The 23,245-nt window shown below is 65.6% G+C and overlaps 1 protein-coding gene across 1 annotated transcript; it reads right to left on the reverse strand.

The window, feature by feature from the left end:
• Positions 1-481: 481 nt before the first annotated feature.
• AP1M1 (adaptor related protein complex 1 subunit mu 1) lies at positions 482-23,028 on the reverse strand. The gene is made up of 12 exons (XM_070058920.2): positions 22,883-23,028; positions 18,478-18,634; positions 16,985-17,052; positions 15,251-15,381; positions 15,011-15,158; positions 10,562-10,688; positions 9,186-9,328; positions 9,008-9,079; positions 8,506-8,664; positions 2,909-3,034; positions 2,582-2,657; positions 482-2,491 (listed from the first exon to the last, which is right to left on the reverse strand). Exons 1-12 carry the CDS (start codon positions 22,922-22,924, stop codon positions 2,469-2,471), a joined length of 1,272 nt encoding a protein of 423 aa, XP_069915021.1. The 5' UTR covers positions 22,925-23,028; the 3' UTR covers positions 482-2,468.
• Positions 23,029-23,245: the final 217 nt, after the last annotated feature.

Consider the following 23,245-nt stretch of genomic DNA (forward strand, 5'->3'; position numbering starts at 1 on the left):
AGCCGCTTAGCTGCTCCTTTGCCGGGCTTTACTGCGATGGCTCAGTCTGGCGACCGAGTTGCCACTGCCACACACATCGGCCCACAGAAACCCCACGTGGCCCCAGCCCGCCACAGCTGCCACGCCTATCCCACACGACGCTGCAAAACCTGCAACTTCCCCAGTGCCGCCGGCTGGACACCGAGACTGGAGAGGCCCACTCCACGGACCTGAGCTTCCTCGCCGAGACGGCTCCAAGTGCTGGCTAAAGCCACAGCGGGCTCCGGATGTGGCTGGGGTTCGCCCCCACCCCACCCCCGGGAGCTGGTGGAGGCTGCGGGTGCTGCCAGCTACAAGGCGGGGCTCAGGGCTCGCCGGGGACTCCCTGCTGGCTCTCACCAGCGTATCCGTGATACCAGCGCGAGCCTGGCCTCTCCCAAGCTCTCTGCACCTGCACCGCGCTCCGAGTGGAATCCCACCACCACCTTCCCCGGGATGATACTTTTGAAGATGGATTGATTTATTACTCGGAAGGCAGAGTTACAGAGAGAGAATCTTCCATCCACTGGTTCACTCCCCCCAAAGCCCACAACAGTCACCAAGGCTGCGTGAGGCCACAGCCAGGAGCCAGGGTCTCCCACGTGGGTGCTGGGTCCAAGCATTTGGGCCGTCGCCTGCTGCTTTCCCAGGCGCATCAGCCGGGGAGCTGGACCGGAAGTGGGCCCATGCAGGTGTCAGGGCCCCAAACCTCTAAAACGGAGCTAAAAGCAGCTGGCTCTTCGCAAGAGCAACCCGTGTCAGACCTGGAGTCCGAGTGAGCGCGGCCACGCGGTTACCTCGGGCTGCGTGTGTGAGAGCCCGAATCCCCCGTGCAGGCGTGGGCTGCGGCCCGAGGCTTCTCCTCGCGGGGGTGCCACGCGGACCACCCCCGGTGCCTGCATTTCAGAGTCCTGCTGGCGTCAGGATCAACTTAGCTTCCTCCTGCTCTGCTGGGCTCTGCGCGGCTGCTCCGCCTGCATCAAAGCCGGCTGCAGCCGCGCCCCCCCCAACACCCCGAATGAAGGGCTCTCGCTTTGCCGGCTCCCCGCCTCCTGCAGGCTCCCCTGGCGTCTCCCCAGGCCCCGCCGCGCCCACTTCCCTTCACAGGGAGGGCTTGGGGTCTAACCTGTCACTGGGAACCGAGCCCAGCGCGGGGGGGGGCGGGACCACCGCGCTCTGTCCCACAGGGGCTGGGGGGGAGGGGAGGATGGCGGAGGGGTCTTCTGTACGGGGGTCCCGCGGCTGGCTGCTGCTGTGAGCAGGGGAGGGGCGTGGGCTGAGCGGCGTGGCTTGTGGAGGTGGGGAGGACGCCACGTTGGGCGGGGGCCACGGTTCAGCTTGGCCTTGTGGAGTTGGGGGCCCACGAGACACCCCTGGAGGGCTGCAGCCCTGGGGAGAGGGAGCGGGTGAGGATCGGCAGTGCGCCCCTACTGCAGCGGGAAGGATTTCCGGTCGGTCCCGGATCCTCAGCCCTGGGACTTGCACCAGGCCATGGGCCCAGCACCCCGGGGTCCTCGGCCCCACAGTGGCGGGCGCCAGCCCCCACCCCAACAGATGCCCCGGCGCCTGCACGGGGCCCACGGTTCTGTGTGCCACAGAGGGACAGCAGCAGGCCCAAGGAGGCGCGGGGGTGGGAGTGCACGCACAGCTGCGCACAGGGGGAGGTGAGGCCCCATCTCTGCTGTTGTGCCCCCCCCCCCCCCCCGCGGCTGTGACCGTGACACCAAGAACCGCGGCAGCTCCTCCAGCGGCTTCCTGAATGCCAACCTGACTGCAGGGCCGTGGGCTGTGAGCTGGGGACGCTGCTGGCCACCCACGGGTGCGGGCGCTTCTCCACAGCCCCCAGGGACCACTGGCCAGCTGGGGGTCGCGGGGGCCAGGAGGAGGGTCGGTGACGGCACTGCCTGCGCCCTGGTCTCCCGGGGAGGAGCTGGCGGCACGCCGCACAGGACGGAGGCAGCCAGTGCGCTCAGAGGGAATTTACTGGAACTATGACACCAACACACACTGGGGGAGGGGTGGGGGCCAGGCACAGCCGCGGAAGGCGCGGGCCCCCACCCCGGACCCTTGGCGGGAAGGCGGAGGCCAGTGTCCCTCGCTGGGCCCCACCTCCCGTGGGGAACACTGATCTGGCTGGGGGTCAGGTCCCGTGGCGCGGCCCGGGAGGAGCGAGCGCCCCACCCCCGCTGAGGCCCGCGGGCACGGCGTTGGCAACTGCAGGCAAACGCCCGGGCCGCCCGCAGGCGCGCGAGGTTCAACAAGGAGTCCGCACCGCCAGGGCGAGGCCGCCGTGCCCGACGGGAGGAGCCCGCGCCGGGGTGGCACGAGGGGGCGGCCCCCGCCCAGCTCCCGGGCAGAGCGGGCAGGCGCTGGGCAGTCCCTCGTGCAGCCGGGGAGCCCGGTCCAGGGAGCGAGCGCGCTCCTCGGCGGTGGGCTTGGCAGCTGTGTCCTCACTGGGTCCGGAGCTGGTAATCTACAGGAGGAGGGAGGCGGCCATCACCACCCGCCCCCGCCTGCCCCTCCCCCCCCCCGCCCCCGCCCCCGACCCCGGGCGGCCACTCACCTCCGTTCTGGGTGATGTACCGCACCCAGGGCAGGGCCTGGTAGCCGCTCTTCTCGATGATCTTCAGGTAGCGCACCTGGGCACAGGCAGCAGCCCTGAGCAGGCTCACGCCCACCCCCTCGTTCCCCCCCCCACCCCGGGGGCCCTGCCTCCCTGGGGCTGCCAGGGCGGGCAGGCTGGGGGGCAGAGGTGCCTGCACGCGGCACAAGGCGACCCCTGGGGAAGCGGGAAAGGTGGAAGGCAGAGCCCGGCGGCACCGGGGAGTCCTGGGCAGGCCGTGGGACGCCTGCTCTGCCCCTGCCCCCGACGCCTGTGGGCCCCGCATACCTGGATGCCTGAGGTAGTGAAATAGGGGATCTCGAACTTGACGCTGATCGGGGGCTTGCCCTCCTTGTCCTCGGCCTCCACGCTGGGCAGCCCAAAGTGGGCCCGCATCAGGTACTCCTTGCCACCCTGGGGAGCGGGCACAGGAACGCGCGTGAGGCGGGGCCTAACCCCAGCCTGGTCAGCAGCCGCCCCTGGAGCAGGCCTGGGTGGGCTGCCGTCTCCCTGTCCCCAGCTCCCCTGGCGAGCCGCCCCTCTGAGCCGAGCGCACCACACCTGCCTCCAAGGGTCCCAGACCTGCAGCTCAGGGGCCACGGCGAAACCAAAGGGGCGAGAGAGAGGCGCACACGCTTGGGGGGAGGAGAGGGCTGCTGCCAGGGAGGAAAACCAGGCAGAGTGGCTACGGGGAGGCAGAGCGGGCGAGGGCGCCACCAGCTCGGGCCACAGATCCCGGTGGATGGCCTACTGTGCTTCAAACATAGCCCCAAAGTTCACGTGCTGGAGACTGAATGGCCACACTCCCCACGTTCCCGCGCTAATGGACTTGGAGGAGGCAGGATTGAGGGAGGTCAGGAGGCCCTCACTCGACCAGGGCAGACGCAGGCGCCCGGCCAGGGCACCTCCAACCCCGATCCATGACCTGGGCTCGGGCATCACACGTGAAGGATACCAACGGGGGAAGAACAAAAGCCAGGAGACCCTGCGGATGGCTGGGGTGGCCCACGTCCTCCGAGGGCAAATCGGGAGCAGCTGGACACAGGGGCCAGAACAGGGCCAGGAAGGCCTGGGACCCGGACCTCTCCTGGCCACGAGGAGCAGCAGGGCTCAGCCTGGATGTCCCTAGCGCCCAGTCTTGCTCTGGGCAGGCGGCATCTGAGTTCGGGCCACATCCGGGCCACCAGGGCCTCTGCTTCCTGGGGCTCTGGCTGAGGTCCAGCAGGGCAGGCACCGTCCCCCTGAGTTGGGGCAGCGCAAGGGCTCCCCAGCTGGGCTCCCGCTCCCTTCACAGGGCTGGGGCGAGTGGTCAGTCTCTGCCCTCTGCCACCGGGGCCAGGGCGGGAGTGGGGACGCTGGCGGAGCCGGCCGCCGGGGGCCGAGCAGACGGAGAAGAGCGTGGTGTCAGCAGCCACCAGCGCGGGCTGCGGAGAAAAGCCGCTGTCAGCTGGAGCATGAGGCGCCGAGCCAGACCGCCGGTCAGCCTCCCGCTAGACGCAGGCAAGAAGAGCAGGGCGCAGGCCTGTGGGGTGAGGGAGGCCGCGCGCCCCGTGCGTCACGTCCTGAGCTGTTGAGGCTGGCTCAGAGCGAGGGAGGCTACAGGCAGAGGCCGACAGAACGGGACAGGGCTGCGGCTGCGGTCACAGCCACGCCGCTGCAGGGAGACGGACAGCGGGGCTGAGTATCCACGCACCAAGCAACCCGACTCGGCTTCCCGGGTGCCCACGGGAACGCACGCGGCTGACCTCCTCCTGCACCTCACCCAAGTAACACTCTGATGCCAGCGGGAAGGCCCTCCCGCTAGGAAATCGAGGAAGAAAACCTCTCCAGCGGACTTCGCTCTGGAAAATCACGCAGCCAAGGCCTGCCCGCCGTCAGCGCCTGGGGGTAATGCGGCCAAGGCAGGGCTCGCAGAAGGAGCTGTGGTGTGAATTCCTAGGCCAGCACAAAGCTGAGAGCTAGCGACTTGAATACCTGACTCGGAAAGCTAGGATCAGAACAAAGCAAGGAGGGAGAAATTCAATCAAAGACTGACCACGGGGCCAGCGCCACGGCTCACTTGGCTAATCCTCTGCCTGTGGCGCCAGCATCCCATATGGGCGCCTGGTTCTAGTCCCAGTTGCTCCTCTTCCAGTCCAGCTCTCTGCTGTGGCCCGTAAGGACAGTGGAGGATGGCCCACGTGCTTGGGCCCCTGCACCCACATGGGAGACCGGGAGGAAGCACCTGGCTCTTGGCTTTAGATTGGCGCAGCGCCGGCCATAGTGGTCATTTGGGGAGTGAACCAACGAACAGAAGACCTTTCTCTCTGTCTCTCCCTCTCACTGCCTATAACTCTACCTGTCAAGTAAATAAATAAATAAATAAATAAAAAGAGCACAAAAATAGTACAACAAATTCATTAAAAAGGAAATCTGGAAAAAACTAAGCAGACGAAGCCCTAGGTATCCTTATCAAGGCAAAAAAAAAAAAAAAAAAGGCACAAACACACACGAGAAAACGTAAAGGAAAAAGGGCTGCTTTGTGTAACCTTTTATGTAGACTCGTTTGAAAATCTGATTAGGATGGAAGTGACCCAGACTGACTCCAGCAGGGGAGAACATTCCGCTCTGACAGGCGGAGAGAAAGGGACACAGGCTCCCATCTGTGGGCTCAGGGTCCGCGTGCAGGAAGCGGGGACTGGGCCAGGCCAAAGCCAGGACCACGCCTCCCCCCGGGTCTCCCTCCCGCACCTGAGCCGTCGGCACTGCCTCCCAGGGCGTGGGCCCCTCGATGCGGGCGAACTCACTGCCCCGCCCCACGAACATAGAAGCTCTCGTTGACCCAATTTCTACGGCGAGAGAGCAGCAGAGACGCAGCTGGGGGCGCGGCCGACTTCTCCCAACCTGTGCGAGCAGACGATCTCCAGTCCACTTAAACGGCTCCACGGCGCGGAGACTGTAGCAAACCCACAAGCCCGGTCACGAATACCAGGCCAAGGTCCTGCACTTGCACAACGCTAGCAACTCCATTCAGCAAGGCATTAAAAAGAAAAACACCACGATCGCACAGGGCTCCTCGAGATCCAACCCGCTCGCAGAGAAATCCCGCGACCGTCGACAGACACGGAACAGGCGCGTGGTCAAGCTCATCACCCACCTACGCTGAAGACACGGGGAAGCAGGCAGGGCTCGCTTGGGTGGGCGGCCCTGGTAGGACCGACGACCGGGAGGCTGCTCTCCCCTCGGCCACGGCCACGGCCACGAGTAGCCGGAAGCCACGAGATGCCCAGGAAGGGGAGAGGGAGAGAACGCTGCCTCTCACAAACACTAAGACGGAACTGAAAGGAAAACCATCCCAACAACGAAAGGCAGGCAGGCGCCAAGACACTTGGCGCACAAACGTTTGTGACCCATAGGAAGGTAAAACGGAGGGAGACCCAGCTCCCAAGATACGGGGCTGAGAAGACCATCTTAACGAGACCTGCCCCTAACCGCGGGGAGCCCTGGGGGCTCCTGGGAGAGGGCGACCGGGGACAGACGGGACAGACATTCCGTGGTCGCAGGCTCAGGATGGGGGGGGGCCTCCCTCCTGGAAGACTCCCGGGAGTTGTTTGCACCTTACTGGCGCGCTGTTTTTGCACGCTACGGGCAGGCCTGTGTTAGCGCTAGGAGGTCAGCACTGGAGCGCTCTCAGAAGGCACAAGAGTGGGGACGAGGACAGGCAACCAGACGGGATGGGGTGAAGACGGGCCAGCGGATGGGACGGCGGAGCGTCACCACGCCGTGGGAATTCTCCCCGGCTGCCTTACACGTCCTGAGCAGACGCTTGGATTCCGCAGTTCCCGAGGGAAGTGAAGTGGGCAAGGAGTTGGAGGAGAAGCAGGGAAGAGCAGAGTGGGGGTGGGGCGGGGCAGAGGCGGGCCCTACCTAGCAGGTGTGCGGCCCGGAATAACCCTCCCGCTTGCCGCATGGGTGGCCAGGCGAGAGGAAGTGCAGACAGAGGCGGCTGCGTGCAGGGCTGGGCTGATAAACAGGCCTGGCAAACCGCTGGCCAAGAGGGGCTCTCTAGCAACGAGTTTGGCAGAAGGGAAAGGGGGTCTGCGTCCCGCCCCGCTGGCCACACCGGCCTTGCTAGGGGCTGAAACGGAAGGGGAAGAGCGCCCCCTGGAGGCTTCCAGGAGCAGAGGCCGAGTCCCCAGGACAGGCATGGGGACAGATGGGGAAGCCTTTGTTATTTATTAAAGCTTTTTTAATACTAATTAATTTGAAAGGCAGGGTTAGAGAGAAGACCACACACACACACCAGAGAGAGAGAGAAAGAGAGATCTTCCACCTGCTGGTTCACTCCCAGATGGCTGCAACAGCTGTCTCCACACACAGAAATGCAAATCCCCCATCTTGCTGATAACGAGAGAAGCGCAGCTTACAATGGCAGAGAGCACCGCTCTGCTGGGGACGCTGGGGGTGGCGGCGCAAGCCCCACCCAAAGGAGCCGGCACAATCCAGGAACAGCTCAGACGCGTGCTGTCTGGCACCCAGCGAGCCCATGTCCCAGGCGCACGGGTGTCACCGTCAGGGCACAGGCTGTCAGCACGGCACGACTGCGGGGGATGAGAGCCACACCGTGGAACACTCCACAGCTGGAGAAGGGGGATATGCGGGGCAGTGGTCCACGCCGCCTCCAGCCCAACCCAGCCCAGAGTGCCAGATCCAGGTCTCAGCTCCACACCCCGCTCCAGCGTCCTGCTAATGTAGGGCCGGGCCTCTGAAGGGGGCATCTGTAACCCCATCTGCAGGCCGGATGAGACCATCAACTCCAAAATTAGCCTGCCTTCGCCTTACTGACTTTTCAGTTCCACCTGCCGAAGCCTGGGCACGGCAAGGCCCAGGCCAAGCGATTTCTCAGGCCTGGTGTGGCGCGGATACGCCCTCCACTCCTGTGCTGAAAGGCGTGACCTGGAGGCGCAGCGAGAGCTCCGAGGCACTGGGCTCCCGCCACCCACGACAGAGGCCGGCACTGCACTTATGGCTCTGGGCGCTGCGGCGGCAGGCACTCGGGGAACGAGCCCGCGGACCGGAGCGCCCTCTGCCTCTCAAACACCACCAAACCCCGCCTTATGGGCAGTGTGGAAAAACCGAGGGGAGGAGGAGGTACCAGCTGCTCCCTGCCTCACGGTGGGGCCACAGCCTGATGAACCCCCGGGGCTGAAGCCATTCCAAGTGTGAGACGCACCGCACACCACGGCTCAGCCACGCAGTGTTCCGTAGACTGGGGGTCGCTTCCGCCCTCTGACAGCAGGGCCGCTGGGGGCTGCACACACCAGACACAGCTGACTGCACCGCGCCAGCCGGGGCCAAGACCCCGACAACTCGCTGTCTCCAGGACGGCGCCTCCAGCCAGCGGGACAATCCAAACCCCAACCTCTGAGAGCCAGGGAGCGACCTGGTACACGGGGGCTCCCTCTGCCTCTGAGGGCCAGGAACTACCCTCTGTGATTTTCCTCTCCTCTTCCACTGGGTTTTCATTTACACACACACACGGGGACAGGAGGGCACACAGCACGTCACTCACCCTGGAAAAATCTGCCCCTAAACTGATGGCCAAAACCACCGCCCACAGCCCGAGGGAAAGCGCTCTTGCAGCGAGAGCAGGGACTGGGCTCTACCCTCTACCCTGGGTCACAGCCTGGTGACAGGAAACACAGAGACAAAGGCACCCGGGGCGGCGGGCTCTGGTCTCCTGCACTTCCGCTCACGCGGCCCCGCTGTGGTCTAAGGGAAAGGTATGAACACGGCGCGACAACTGCTGTGGTCCCAGCTTCCCTCACTCCCTGGGACCATCCCCATGCCCCCCACAGCAGCAGAGAGGGGCGAGGACAGGAAGTCCTGCCTCCCGGGGCACTCACGGGGAAGGACTTGATGGACCACACGATCTCGCTGTTCTCGGGCACCCACTTGACGCTCCCCACGGTCGTCTTGAACTTGGGCGAGTCCGCGTCGTTGGGCACAGGGATGTGGATCTCCACGTTGTTGGCTGTGGACCGCCGCTTGAACTGGCTCTTGGCCTGCGGGCCGAGGGCGAGAGTGAGACGGGCCGGCTCCACTCCCACCGCGCATGCCCCGACTCTGGCTCATGGGAGCCCCCTCCCGGGCCAGCTTCCCCAGACATAGCCCACGCCTCACTTCAGTCAGCCGGCACCCTCCCGAGGCTCTCATCCCCGTCCCCCGTCTCCCGGGCTGCACACGGTCACTGGGGCCGGGGAGCTCTACTCGGTGTGGGCAGCACCTCCAGGAAGCCTTCCTGGGTGCCTGGCCACAGCCCTCGCAGGCAGGGAGGAGCTGGGCGGCCTGTCTCCTTGGTGCCGGGACCCCCACGTCTGGGCCCTGGGGAGGCGGCCCCAGCCCGACCTTGATCATGTACTCGATGCGGCTGTGGGAGTGCTTCTCGATCACAGACTCGATCCAGATCAAGGGCTTGACCTGCGGGGAGAGCGGGCGGGCTCGCGGCTGGTCGCCCATGTGCAGGCCCGCTCTGCGGAGGGGAGGGCATGCCGGGCGGGGCGGGGCCAGGGGAAGGTGCACTCACGTGCGTGTTGAGCCGGTAGGACATGAGCTCGAACTCGCCGTCGGGCGGGATGAAGGAGATGGTGCGGTCGTTCTCGAAGCGCGAGAGCCGCACACACTGGTGGAACTTCACGTCCTCCAGCTCCACCGACTTGCTCTTGCCGCCTGCGGGGGACGGGGGACAGGGGATGGGGTGTGTGTGTGTGCTGTGTGTGTGCCCTGTGTGTCTGTGTGTGCGTGTGCGTGCCCTGTGTGTGGGCTCCTGTGGCCCAGGCTGCCCCTGCGAGAGCGTCCTGCAGGGGACAGGTGTGTGTGTGTACACTGTGTGTGTGCACTCTGCGTGTGTGCACTGTGTGTGTGTGCGTGCCCTGTGTGCAGGCTCCTGTGGCCCAGGCCGCCCCTGTGAGAGCATCCTGTGGGGGACAGGTGTGTGTGTGTACGTGCACTGTGTGTGTGCACTCTGTGTACGTGCACTGTGTGTGTGCACTGTGTGTGTGTGTGCCCTGTGTGCGTGCACTGTGTGTGTGTGTGTGCCCTGTGTGCGGGCTCCTGTGGCCCAGGCTGCCCCTGAGAGAGCGTCCTGCAGGGGACAGGTGTGTGTGTGTATGTGCACTGTGTGTGTGCACTCTGCGTGTGTGCACTGTGTGTGTGTGTGTGCCCTGTGTGCAGGCTCCTGTGGCCCAGGCTGCCCTTGAGAGAGCGTCCTGCAGGGGACAGGTGTGTGCACTGTGTGTGTGTGTGTGCCCTGTGTGCGGGCTCCTGTGGCCCCAGGCTGCCCCTGAGAGATCGTCCTGCAGGGGACAGGTGTGTGTGTGTGTGCTATGTGTGTGTGTGCACTGTGTGCCCTGTGTGTGGGCTCCTGTGGCCCAGGCCGCCCCTGGGAGAGTGTCCCGAGCTGCAGAGCACGGGGCACGCGGGTTCCAAGCCTCCTCCCGGTGGCGGCCCAGCTCACCGGAGTCTCCAGCAGGCAGCCCAGGGCCCAGACAGGGGAGCTGCTTGGATGGAATGTGTCTGCTGAGTGACTCTCAGACCTGGCTGCGTGAAGCGTGGGGGTCCCCGAGGGCTCGCGCCCCGCCACTGGGGCCTGGGTCCTCTCTCAGCTTTGTACTCCACACATGGCAACGTGGGTCAGGCTCTGCTCGCCCAGAGCAGGCAGAGCTGCTGGGCAGGCCTGGGCACGGCCGCAGTCCGGAGAAGGCCTGCGCCACCCCAGGCTGAGCCCCTGCGTCCCCTGCCCCACCCTGGGAGCACCAGCCAGCCTGCGAGAACGGGAACCCGTGTGTGGCCCTCACCCAGTGCGGACCCAGAGCCCCAGGAGAGGGCAGAAGCAGAGCCCCGAGGGACGGGAACTGCACCCTGGGTGTCTGAGGCCCCCGCCCAGCGCGGCCGGCTACTCACGGCCCGTGTTGTCGAAGAGGACCTTGTCGTTGAGGCCCAGGCGCAGCTCGGGCATGCCCGAGAGGAAGACGCGCATCTTGATGGAGCCCACGATCTCGCTGCGCAGCACGTTGCCGTTGGCGCTCACCTGGGGGGCGCGGGGCGGGGGGCCTCAGCTCACCCTGTGCTCCCAAGGTTCGCCTCCCTACCCAGCCCCCTCCCGGTAGCCCAGCTCAGGCCAGGCCACGCCCTCCTCCCACCCACACCCTGCTCAGAGTCCCGGGCTCACCCCTCCCCCAGCCTTCACAGCAGGGGCTGTGGCCGCCTCCCCCCCCCCCCCCCCCCCGCCCCAAGGACTCTGACCCAGGGACACTAGAACACTCGCAGGGCATGGGCCGACCCTGGAGCCCAGCCGAGCCGAGGCAGCGGGGGCCCAGTGCCTGCCGCAAGGGTCTGAAGGCACCACGTGGCCAAAGGGCGCCCGCCCCTGCAGTGCCAGGCGACAGCCCTGAGACCGACCTGGAGAGACAGGCTCTGCCCTCCGTGTCTCGGTGGCCCGTGGGGGTCTGTCTCTGTCTTCCCCTCCAGCAAGGGGCAGGCTGCTGGCTGCTGTGTCCCCCGGGAAGCAGCGACTGGCCCACCTGGGCTCCAGGACAGGGCACCTTGGGATCGCACCTGCGGCGCTGTCAGGACCCTGTGTGCTACCTGCCGGCCCCTCACTGCTCTCCTCTGGGAGCTGCCTCCCGCAGCTGCGGGTAGGCCTGGGAAGGCGCTGATGCCAGCCCCGTGGGCAGCACTCGGGGCTGTGGCCTGCGCTGAGGTGGCACCCCAAGTGCCCCCAGCCGGCCAGGGCGGGCGCTGCCGAGATGTTTGCCAGGGCCCGGCTGCTCCGGCACCCTGCCCCGTCCAGCTGATCGCGATCTGGAGGCAATGGTGACGCGGCCATGGGCTCTGCAGTCAGACCTGGAAGGTGGCAGCCCCACACCCGCCCTGGTGCCAGCCAGGGTGCAGAGGAGCTTGGCCCTCCCGGCGGAGCCATACTCTGCTCTCTCCAAGTTACTCCCCCAGGGCACCCTGGGCAGGATCACAGCTACTGCGGCCGCTGTCACAGGGCAGGCAGCTCTGCTCGAAGCGCCAGTCCCACAGCTGGAGGCTTAGCTCTTCAGAAGTCCCAACCAGGGCCGGCAGGTGGCCCGGGCCGCCACACAAGCTGTTGCCTGAGGGCACAGCAGGGTGACCCACCTGCTGGGACTGGCTGAACCCACAGGTTCGCCCGACAGCAGGTGCTGAACCAGAGCTCAGGCGGAGAGTGCGCCTGAGGTGGGGGCGGGGAGCAGCTGGGAGAGAGCGAGGTGGGCAGGTGGGAGAGGGCGAGGTGGGCAGGTGGGAGAGAGCGAGGTGGGCAGGTGGGAGAGGGCGAGGTGGGCAGCTGGGAGAGGGCGAGATGGGGCAGCTGGGAGAGGGCGAGGTGGGCAGGTGGGAAAGGGCGAGGTGGGCAGGTGGGAGAGGGCAAGGGGGGGCAGGTGGGAGAGGGCGAGGTGGGCAGGTGGGAGAGGGCGAGGTGGGCAGGTGGGAGAGGGCGAGGGGGGCAGGTGGGAGAGGGCGAGGTGGGCAGGTGGGAGAGAGCAAGGTGGGCAGCTGGGAGAGGGCGAGGTGGGCAGGTGGGAGAGAGCAAGGTGGGCAGCTGGGAGAGGGCGAGGTGGGCAGCTGGGAGAGGGCGAGGTGGGCAGCTGGGAGAGAGCGAGATGGGGCAGGTGGGAGAGGGCGAGGTGGGCAGCTGGGAGAGAGCGAGATGGGGCAGGTGGGAGAGGGCGAGGTGGGCAGCTGGGAGAGAGCGAGATGGGGCAGGTGGGAGAGGGCGAGGTGGGCAGCTGGGGAGAGAGCGAGGTGGGCAGGTGGGAGAGGGCGAGGTTGGCAGGTGGGAGAGGGCGAGGTGGGCAGCTGGGAGAGGGCGAGATGGGGCAGCTGGGAGAGGGCGAGGTGGGCAGCTGGGAGAGGGCGAGGTGGGCAGGGGAGCCTCCAGCTGGGCTGTGGGGCCACAGTGCGGATTCCTGATACTCGGGAGCAGGGCACTCACGCAAGACACGTGGGACAGCGGGGCTCTCTCCCCCGGCTTCCACCCACAGGACCCAGGGAGGCCCCGGTAGGGAACAGAGGGCCAGGGGCCCAGCAACCCACCTCCTCAGGCTACACACAGAGACCCGTGAGGGGACCTAAGATCCCAGGCCCCAGACGGAGCCCCAGCAGCGCACGTCTGGCACGCAGGCCTTGAACACAGAAATGATTCTGTGGCCCACAGGCTGAGCGCTGAAGTGGTGGCCTGAACCCAGGCAGGTGGACTGCTGGCTAAAATGAGAGCATCAACACTTCCCTTACGTTGTAAACGAAACCTAGAACCTTATCATAGGTCACGGCCGACAGCCGGCATGTAAGCCAAAACCACTCAGCACACCAAGAGCTGCGAACATTTCGGAACATGGCCCCGAGATGTCAGCCCTGGCGCTGACGCTGGGATGGTCTGAGGCCCAGGGACGCAGGGGAAGAAGAGGAAACCGAGACCAGCCAGGGCCGTTCCAGGAGTGTGGGGCTGGGAAAACCATCGCGGCACGCACATCGACAGTGCAGGAAGACACCCGACGTGACCGCCAGCTTCCCACTCTCCAACTCTGCCTTTCAAATGAACGAGCTCGTGTTTATTTATTTGAAAGGCAGAGTTACAAAGAGGGAGAGGGGGAGGGGCGAGAGGAGGAGAGGGAGAGAAGAGGAGAGGGAGAGAGGGGGAGAGGGAGAGCGAGATCTTCCATTTGCTGGTTCACTCCCCAAATGGCCACAATGGCCGGGACTGGGCCAGGCCGAAGCCAGGAGCTTCTTCCGGGTCTCCCACGTGGGGAAGGGGCCCAAGCACTTGAACCATCCTCCGCTGCCTTCCCAGGCAGTGAGCAGGGAACCGGATGGGAAATCGGGCAGCAGGGTCTCAAACCAGCGCCGTACGGGATGCTGGCGCTGCAGGCGGAAGTCAACCTGCCACACCACACCGTCGGCCCCTAGGGGAATAAATCTAAAACAATGACAACAACAAAACACCCCTCAGATGAGTGAGTGTAGCAAGGCTACAGTCAACACAGAGAGCAGTCACATTCCTATACCCTTGTGACGTCCAACTGGAGGATGAAATTAAGAATAGACAACTGACAACAGCTTCAGAAATGGAAACAGCTCCCGCACACACCGGACAGCACACGTACAGGGCGACTCTCTCACTGTGTGACCAGCACAGAAACTGAGACGGCGAGCCCTGCCCAGGCTGTAGGTTCTCCTGGGACCACTGTCATACATGCGGTCACTCACCCAAACACTGACGTAGCACCTGGCCGTCTACAGCCACGTACACCCCCACCCCACCCCACAACAGACTGACAGGGTCTCGGACTGGGAAACGTGACACGATGGAAATGCCGAAGTTCACCAGACTGATCTACAGACGTGACGTGTACGCAATACCAATCAAAATTCAGCAGGGGGCCGGCGCTGTGGCACAGCGGGTAAACCTGCGGTCTCCAGCGCCTGCGTCCCATATGGGCGCTGGTTGTAGTCTCAGCTGTGCCACTGCCAATGCAGTTCCTTGCTAATGACCTGGGAAAGCAGCAAAAGGTGGCTCAAGTCCCTGGGCCCCTGCACCCATGTGGGAGACCCAGATGGAGCTCCTGGCTCCGGGTTTTGGCCTGCTCAGCCCTGAGGGGGCAGCAGAGACCACGTGTGGAGGTTCTATGTCCAGGTCAGGGGAATCAGCACCCATGTCTGCATGAGTAGAGACTCAGAAGGGAAACAAAGGCAGGGACCTGCGCTCAGGCGGAGCGGGCAAAGCCCCCAGGTGCACTGCCGGCATCCCATATGGGCGCTGGTTCGAGTCCCGGCTGCTCCACTTCCTGTCCAGCTCTCTGCTGTGGCCTGGGAAAGCAGTAGAAAACGGCCCAAGTCCTTGGGCCCCTGCACCTGCATGGGAGACCCGGAAGCAGCTCCTGGCTCCTGGCTTTGGATCGGCACAGCTCCGGCCGTTAAGCCATCTGGGGAGTGAACCAGCGGATGGAAGACCTCTCTCTCTCTCTCTCTCTGTCTCTCCCACTCTCTGTAACTCCACCTCTTAAGTAAGTAAATAAAATGTAAAATAAAAGAAAGAGAAACCTAACCACGCACAAAACAGAAAACAAGCTGTGAGGGAGGGCCGTCCTGTGACCGGGCTTTGTGGGAAGAGACAGGGAACAGGGAGCGACCACGTGGTGACACGCGTGCTGGCGCTCAGTGCTGGTGGGAGACACTAAAACCAGCTGCCGGCCACAGGGGCTGATCTGCTTCGCAGGGGACCGCCTGGCCCCCAGGGCTTCGCTGGCTGCACCATCCTGCTTGTGTCTGTTGCCATCACGGAGAAGAGGACACTCTCAAAGATGCACAGATGGACAGACGGACGCCTACCAGGAGGTTGACGGACTCAATGACATCCAGGAAGACCTCGTTCTTCCGGTACTTGATGCCCTCCGACCGCCAGGACACTGCATTGGTGACGGTGGCGGGGGGCCGCGGGGCCCCCGTTTCCAGCTTGTGGCCTTCCTGCGTGATGTACCTGTGGGGCCACGGGCTCGGGGTCAGGCAGGGGCACGGGGAAGAGGCCCCACCTGCTCTCCCACCCCCTCCCCCTCCCCGGCGCCCACTCACTCCTGCAGGATCTTGCTGTCGGTGGTCTGGGGGTAGCCGAAGTCCATGAGCTCATCCAGCAGCTCGTAGATGATGACGAAGTTGTCCCGGATGCTCTCCTCCTCCAGCTCCTTGAAGTACTCGGAGAACACCTGCAGCAGCAGCCGGCAACCGGGACAGCAGGTGAGCGCCGGTCCCTTGGCCCTGCCCGCCTCCCGGGGCTGAGCCGGGGCCCTGGGCTGGGACATGTAGGCTGGAGGTCCTCGCAGGCCCAGTCCAAAGCCCAATCACTCTCCCCTGCCAGACAGCACCAGGCCTGGGGCCCCTCCTCAGCATCTCCTCCAGACTGGGGCCAGCAGGGACTTGGTGGGGGCTGCCTCCAGCCCCACCCTGAGCTGCCAGGCTACCAGGAGGTATTTGAAAAAGTTCGCGGCAGAAACAGAACCAGGGCTGCCCGTTCTGCCCGGGAATTAAGCCACCCAGATCCAATACTGCTTTGATTCCTGGCTCTGGCTCCTAATTCCAGGGTGTGGCTAAGGCAGACCCTGGGAGGCAGCGGGCCCAGCTAACTGGGCCTCCTTAGAGCTCCTGGTTCTGGTTCTGGCCCAGTCCTGGCCACTGTGGGCATCTGGGGGACTGAACCATTGCATGGGAGTTCTGCCTCTCAAATTAATAGTTTTAAAAATTAAAACGGAATTAAAAGAGGTTCATTTGGGTACAAGAGGTTTTTGAAATCCATGCATACTTTTTTCCTGTTTTTTTTTTTTTTTAATTTTTTTAAGTTTATTTGAAAGGCAGAGTTAGAGACAGCAAGGTCTTCCATCAGCTGGTTCACTCCCCCAGTGGCTGCAATGGTTTGGGCTGGGCCAGGCTGAAGGCAGGAGCCAGGAGCTCCGCATCCAGGCCTCCTGCGTGGGTGGCAGGGTTCCCAGGACTATGTGCTGCTTTCCCAGGGGCTTCAGCAGGGAGCTGGGTCGGAAGTGGAGCAGCCGGGACTCGAACCTGTGTCCATATGGGAAGCAGGTGGTGGCCGTACCCACTGTGGTATGGCGCCGGCCCCAGTTTTTTCATCACACATTTTCTGTGGACTCTCAAGGCTGCTCGGCAGCTGTACACAGATGCGGCTCCCTCTGAATGGACAGTGAGCGGGGGCAGGGCAGGGAGGAGGGACAGGGCTCTGACCACCTGGATCTCTGTGCAGAGACCTGGGACAGGAGCATAGCTCCGAGACCGAGGCCCCCACACCCTCCCGGTCCAGGCCTCTGCACGGGCGGCACCGGCTGAGGGATGGAAGCCTCCCCGGCCCGGCGTGGGCCTGGTGCCCCGCTGGCTTCACCCTCACGGCCCCAGGTTCCTCTCCTTGCTGCCTTCCACTGCCTCCCTTGCTCAGCAGCCTTGGAACGCAAGTCACAGCCGTGGGGTCCAGCCCTGCTCCCAGGCGCAGGGCCTCCCGGACACTGCCTGAGCACAGCGCCCACAGAGTCCTGTCCCAGGGCCTTTGCACCTGCTGCCCCACCTCTCAGCCCTGCAGTCAGTCTGAGGGCAGCACTGCCAACCCACTGTCTGCTGGGACTGGTCACCCCACCCCACAGCTGGTGGGGGCACACCCCCGCCCTGAGCCCCACCCTCTCCCATCCATACTCCGCCCCTCTCTAAGGCTGCAGAGCCATGAGGACTGCAGTACTGCACCCCCCCCCCAGGGGACGCCGCAGGCAGCCAGGGTGCCCACCAGGGAGCGGCCCCGCGGGGACTCACCTGCACCACCTTGTAGAGGAAGGAGAAGACCAGAGACACGCATGCGTTCTTCTTGGAAGTGGCGACCACTGCGTGGCAGTTAAGGAGCCTCCAGAGACCCTGAGAACAATGCCCCGACCCCACTCCCCCCCCCCCCACTGTGCTCAGAGCCTCCGGCAGCCCCGCCATGCCCTTGGCCCCTGTCGGGCCAGCCTGGTCTGAGTGAGGCCGGGACACGCAGTGACCAGCCAGGCACGGCGCTGGCCCCAGGGGGCACCCAGGGACCCCGGGACACTACTGGGTGAGGGGCCGCCTTGGGGGGATGGGTGTGCGACTCCTCCCAGGAGCAGAGAACGGCACTCCCCGCGAGCAGCCCCGTCCCTCCAACGTCCCCCTGGGGCTCCCCAGCCAGGCTCTGTGGAAAGCGGCCCTGGCCAGTTCTGCCTCCAGCCCCTGCTGGCTTTGGAAATCCAAGCCTTGGCCCTGGCACCAAACCTTTTTAACAAAATCTCCATTTTCCCTCCTGTCTAATGGGTGTCAGGCGTGGATTCCCCAGGGCGAAACATATAAGGGGCCTGGCACAATCACCCCAGCTGGGGGAGCCAGCCCCTGCCGCACGCCTCCTGCCCCTTTCCCTAAGGGGTCTGGAGCCACCAGGGGAGTCCGGGCCCTCGCCTGCAGGCCCACACGTCACGTCCCAGGTGGCCTGTTCACGCCACGCCTGTGCGCCTGGCTCCCATGCCAAGTGGTGAGCTCTGGGAGGAAGGGGGAGACAGGCAGGCGCTGCACCCACCCCACTTCCTGCCTTGCCCTGGCACAGCTCAGGGGCCCAGGAAGTGCCACCGGCCCAGCCAAAGGCAAGCTGGCCTCTGTGTTGGAAACTGTGGCAGGGAGCGAGAGCAGGTCCGCCCACCTGGGAGGGGCCCCGCCAGTCTCCCCGGCTGCCCACAGGTCCAGACTGGCCCAAGGGCCCTGCTGAGCTCACACTGCAGTTGTTAAAGTCACAATTACCTGGCTGTCATTAGCGTGATGTCAGACCAGGGCGGCCACCCACTCTGCTCCCAGGCCACCTTCATTGCTCTTCAGAGCTGTCCCCAAACAGGTGACACAGACCCACCCCCCACGGGGAGCTGGACGAGGGTGGGACCACCCTCCTCACACTACCAAAGCAAGGAGGCCGGCAGGGTGGCCAGGGTGGGGTCTGGAGTCCGGATTTCCCAAAGGCTCCAGGGGAGGCCCCGGTCCATCACCCACACCTGCACGGGCGAGGCCTCGTGTGCCCCCATGCAGAGCTGTCCCCTGCATGTCGCGTGCACAGAACCAGCGGAACCCCGCGGCCCTCCCCATGATGTCCCCAAAGCTGCAGGCGGCCAGTGGGACCCCCGGTTGGGCCAACCCCCTTGCAGGACGGCAGGGCGAGCGGGGAGTGGGGGGAGATCTGCTCCCTCTCCCGGCACGCACAGCCCAGGCCGCCCCCCGCCGCCCCCTGCAGCCGGCGCCCGGCGGAGGGATACAGTAGAGGTTGTTGTGCTTGATCCACATGAAGCGGACGCCACCGTGGGCCAGGATGGGCGACAGCATCCCCTCCTCCTCTTTCTCCATCAGGATGGGCATGAAGTGCTCCACTTCGGACATGTCCACGTCGCCGCGGTAGTTGCGACAGATGAGCACCTGCGGCAGGGGCACAGGGGCTTGGCGTTCTGGGGTGCGGGCCAGGGCTGACTCCCCGAGACACCGGGGTGGGGGGGCTCGGCTGCCTCCTCAGAGCCCTGCCCATGGCACCAGGGTGGGGGCTTGGGTCGGAGGGGCCCTCCCAGCACCCAGGGCCCTGCCGCCCTCCGCTGACGGCAATGGGAAGTGGGACAGCCACTGCCAACGCCGGAGCCACCACGTGGCTCCCCAGCCGCGCCCCGCCAGGTGTCCGCCGAGGGGCTGCCTCTGAGCCCAGGCTCACAGCGGCATTAGCTGGGAAACACCCCCACTGGAGACAATAGGGGCTGAAGAGCCGGGCCATGGCCATGCAGTGCAGCAGGCTCCCGGGCCAGGAGCAGGTGCACCTCCAGCCGGCCCGCCGTGTCCACAGGGGCCCGGCGCCGGGAACCCACGGCCACCAGACTCTCATGCTGCAGTGAGGCCCCCCAGGACACGGCAGTGTTCACACGGAACCCACACACGCCCCCACCTCTCCAGACAACTTCTTTAAGATTTATTTTACTGATTCGAAAGGCAGAATGGCAGAGGGAGAGATAGATTTTCCAGCCAAACGGCCACACAGCTGGAGCTGGGCCAGGCCGAGGCCAGGGGCCAGGGGCCAGGAGCCTTTTCCAGGGCTCACCCGTGGGTGCAGGGGCCCAAGCTCTCTGCCGTCTTCTGCTGCCTTCCCGGGTGTATCAGCAAGGGTGCTGCATGGGAGGCGGAGCAGCTGGGACTCGGATGGTCACTCTGACACGGGCTGAACCTGCTGCACCCCAGTGGCGGCCACAGTACCACGAGTGACAAGGTCCAGGCACAGAGGACGGACAGAGGGACAGAGGGAGCCACTAGGAGTGAACCAGCAGACGGAAGCACTCTCGCTCGCGCTCTCTGCCTTTCAAATAAAACAAACCTTACCAGACAGAGCGCAGCCCTCATGACGGTGACACACACACCAGGGGCGGCCTGGCCATGGGGCTGGCTGGGCACAGGGTGGGAGGCGGGGTGGCGGAAGGTGTGGTCACGGCCTCCCGGGTGTGCACACACACAGGCACATGAGCGCGCTCATCCTGCTGTGAGCTGCGCCTACGTGACACCTCGCGGCCCGCCCCCCTTCTTCCCCAGGGACAGCCCCAGGCCTCCAGAATGCCCCAGGGACAGGCAGAGCAGGGCCTGATGCTGCTGCGTGCATCCGCGTCTCTCAGGCGTCCACTGTCAGCAGACGCCTGCCCTGGGCCTGCAGCCGGAGCAGTGACCAGGCCACACAAGGCTCCTCACTCGGGAACGGGGGACCGGCGGGGCTGGGGCTGCGGCCAGAGGCAGAGGGCGGGGTCATCGGGTGCCAGCCGTCCCCTGGCACTGGCACGCGCAGCCCCCACTGGTGCTTCCCCGCCAAGTGTGGCAGGCTCCTCTTTACCAGGTCTCCCTCTGGTAACCCCCGGCCCGAGGTCGGCCTACCAGAACTTCCCAGCCCGGCTTCCAGCCTCCACCCACTCCTCTGGCTCATTCCAGCCCAGGCAGTGTGGCCCCTGGCTGGTCTCAAAGTGACCCCACTGTTCCCCTCAGGGCCTTCTCATTGCTCACTTTGGAGCTCAGACGGCACCTCCTCCAGGAAGTCCTCCCTGCCTGTCCCCTCTGCCAGGCTATACACACATCTGTGTCCTCATTTGTCTGAGGTTCCCTGAGAACAGCGGCTGCTCTGGGGTCTCTCACAGCTGTGCCCCAGCACCCAGGACACAGCCTGGCCCGCGGCGGGTGCCCAGGAAACATCTGTGCAGCGGCCATGTGGGTGGGGAGGAGAAGGCCAGAGTAACACCGGGGCTCCAGCGTGGACACAGAAGGGACAGCAAGTCTGGGCATGGCAGGGACCACTCAGCACCCTGGAGGCCAGTGGCTCTCCAGATAAGCTGTCTGGATGTGGGCCTGGGAAGAGGGGCACTGTGGGGAGACACGACTGGGCCCCACCCCCTCGGAACCCAACAGTCAACGGGCGAGAGCAGAAGAGGCGGGAAGGGGCTCTGGGCCGCAGGTGGACAGGTGCCCGGGGAGAGCTTCTGCCCACCCACGGGGCGCCCGCGGCTGGCACGGATTGCTCAAGGCGCTGTTGCCTTACTTCTGAGCAAACACTTCAGTGCAGGAGGCAGACTTTCGAAACCTCTGATATGGGGCGTCCCGGCTGCGGAGGGCTGGCGGGGGTGTGTGTGTGTGTGTGTGTGTGTGTGTGCGTCCCGCCCTGCGGCCCACCGGACGCCTCCTTTCCACCTGCCGCCTGGTCACCTCGTTCAGCCCACTGGGGCACCCGCCTCCCCCTTCCCCAGCTGCACTGCCAGGACCTTGTCCCGGGCCTGTGGGGCCGGTATCTCCTGACCTCACCACGCCAGCCCTGTCAAAGCCTCTGGGGAGGGAAAGGCGAGGCCCAGAGAGGGAAGCGCCTCCTCCCCAGTGCTCCCCTGCACAGGGTGGCAGAGCTGAGCCCCCATGGGGCCTGAGCTTCCCCGGGCACTGTGCACAGCCGCGGCCAGCGGCAGCACTGTGGCCACCCTGTGCCTGGCCCGTGGCCACCCTGTACCTGGCCACAGGCTGGGGTCGCGCGAGAGGCTCCGACACGTTGGCGGAAGGAGCCGGGCAGCTTCGGGGAAGTCGTCTTTCCCGCTTCCCGGGTCTGGCCGGGCTCAGAAGCCCTGCAGGCGGCCTCGTGAGCTGCAGCTCTTGGGTGGCTTCCAAAGCAAGCAGAGGGCCAGGGACTTGGGGAGGGCGCCGGGTGGAGCAGGAAGGGGCGGCCGCGCTCACCTGCTCCCGGGCTCAGGCGGCACCCGCGCCTCTCCCAGTTCTGGCTCCCATGTGGGGAGGTGGCCTGGCCAGCGCTGCTCTCACAGGCCCCTGGGAAACATGCCTGGGTCTCGGCCACACCTGGCCCCTCCCCCAGGGAAGCCCCTGCCGCCCTGATGAGGGGGCTTCTCAGAGGTCACGGGCAATGGAATCAGGGCTGGGGCCGGCGCAGTGGCAGAGCGGGTAAAACCGCCGCCTGCAGCACTGCCATCCCATATGAGGGCCGGTTCTAGTCCCAGCTGCTCCTCTTCCCATCCAGCTCTCTGCTCTGGCCTGGGAAAGCAGTGGAAGATGGGCCAAGTGCTTGGGCCCCTGCACCTGCGTGGGAGACCCGGAAGTAGCTCCTGGCTCCTGGCTCTAGATCGGCACAGCTCCAGCCGATGAGGCCAACTGGGGAGTGAACCAGCGGATGGAAGACCTCTCTCTCTCTCCCTCTCTTTCTGTAACTCTGCCTTTGAAACAAATAAGTTAAAAAAAATTGGAGGCAATTTTCCCCCCGAAATCTATGCGCACGAGGGAAAAGTTTATGAGAAAAAAAAAAAAAAACCTATGCACCGATTAAAAACATTTTTTTTGCACCCAAATAAACTTTTTCTGGTTTTGTCTGCAAGGCACAGAAAGAGACAAACACAGCGATCGGCTGGTTGGCTCCCCCAGATGCCCAGAGGAAGGGCGCCTGGCGGCGGCTGCAGCTGCAAACAGAGCACCGGACCCGGGCCCGCCAGGCGCGTGGCGGGGCCCCAGCGACCCGGGCCTCCCAGGCTCTGCGTGGACGGAGGCGGGCACCGAACCCAGGACACAGGACACCTGCCCCTCCCGGCTGCTGGGCCCCCTGCAAACGCCGGGCCCACTCCGTGCCTCGGTTTCCCCACTCTGTCCACCGCCCACGCCACCTTAACCCTAACCTCACTCAGTGTCACGATGACGTCAGCGGTTCCCACGGGGTGGCGGCGCCCGGGAGAAGGCGGGACCGGCCGCGAGCGCACGCTGTCCACCACCCCCCGCCACGCCTGGCCACCTCCGGCCAAGGGTCGCGCCGTCCACCCACCCCTCCCACGCCGGGGGCCGGCTGCGGCCCGCCCTCCCCGCCGCGGAGGCCCGAGACCCCGGCCCGAATCGCCAGCGGGCACGCGGCGGTGGGGGTGGGTGGGGTGCAGGGGAGGGGCGGCGTCGCCCGTTACCTGGCAACGGCGGAGGCGGCAGCCCACCTCGCCACCTGGCAGCAGGGCGGGCCTCGCGGACTGGAGACCCCCGCCCTGCTGGGTGGGGGACCCTCGGGTGGGGCCGCCCGGCCGCCTCGCCTACCGCTGGGTGGGGTCCACGGGTCGTTTACCTAACAGGGCGAGGCCCCCGCCGGTTACTCGGCAGCGGGGAGGCTGGGTGGGGAGCGCTCAGTACCTTGCCCTTCAGGTCCAGCACGTACACAGCGCTGGCGGACATGGCGGCTGCGGGAGGCCTCGGCGGCAACCGAGGGCGGCGGCGGCGGGCACGGCCGGGCGTGGGGCGAGGCCGGGCGCGCCCGGCGACGGTTCCCCTCCACTTCCGGCCCGGAGCGCCGCGCGCGGACCGTTATGTCCGGGCTGAGGGCGAGGGGGGCGGGGCGGCCAGGTCTGCGCAGGTGCGGGAGGGCTAGGCGCAGGCGCAGTACGCCCGGGAAGACCGTATTTCTCGCTGCGCTCCTCGAGCGGCCGGAAGTGGGGCGCGGGGGGCGGGGCCGGCGGAATCGGGGCGACTCCGGCCGGCCGCGGCGCTCTGGTGAAG

The sequence above is a fragment of the Oryctolagus cuniculus genome, chromosome 16 (genome assembly GCF_051225735.1).
Source record: "Oryctolagus cuniculus isolate XC-2025 breed Fujian yellow rabbit chromosome 16, ASM5122573v1, whole genome shotgun sequence".
Lineage (NCBI taxonomy): Eukaryota > Metazoa > Chordata > Mammalia > Lagomorpha > Leporidae > Oryctolagus > Oryctolagus cuniculus.

Coding starts and splice junctions, on each gene's coding strand:
- AP1M1 (XM_070058920.2), bottom strand. CDS start 22,924: ATGTCCGCCAGCGCTGTGTACGTGCTGGACCTGAAGGGCAAG. Junction 18,635..22,882: donor TGCTGGACCTGAAGGGCAAG/GTACTGAGCGCT, acceptor CCCCTGCCGCAG/GTGCTCATCTGTCGCAACTA. Junction 8,665..9,007: donor GCATCGAGTACATGATCAAG/GTCGGGCTGGGG, acceptor CTCGGCCCGCAG/GCCAAGAGCCAGTTCAAGCG.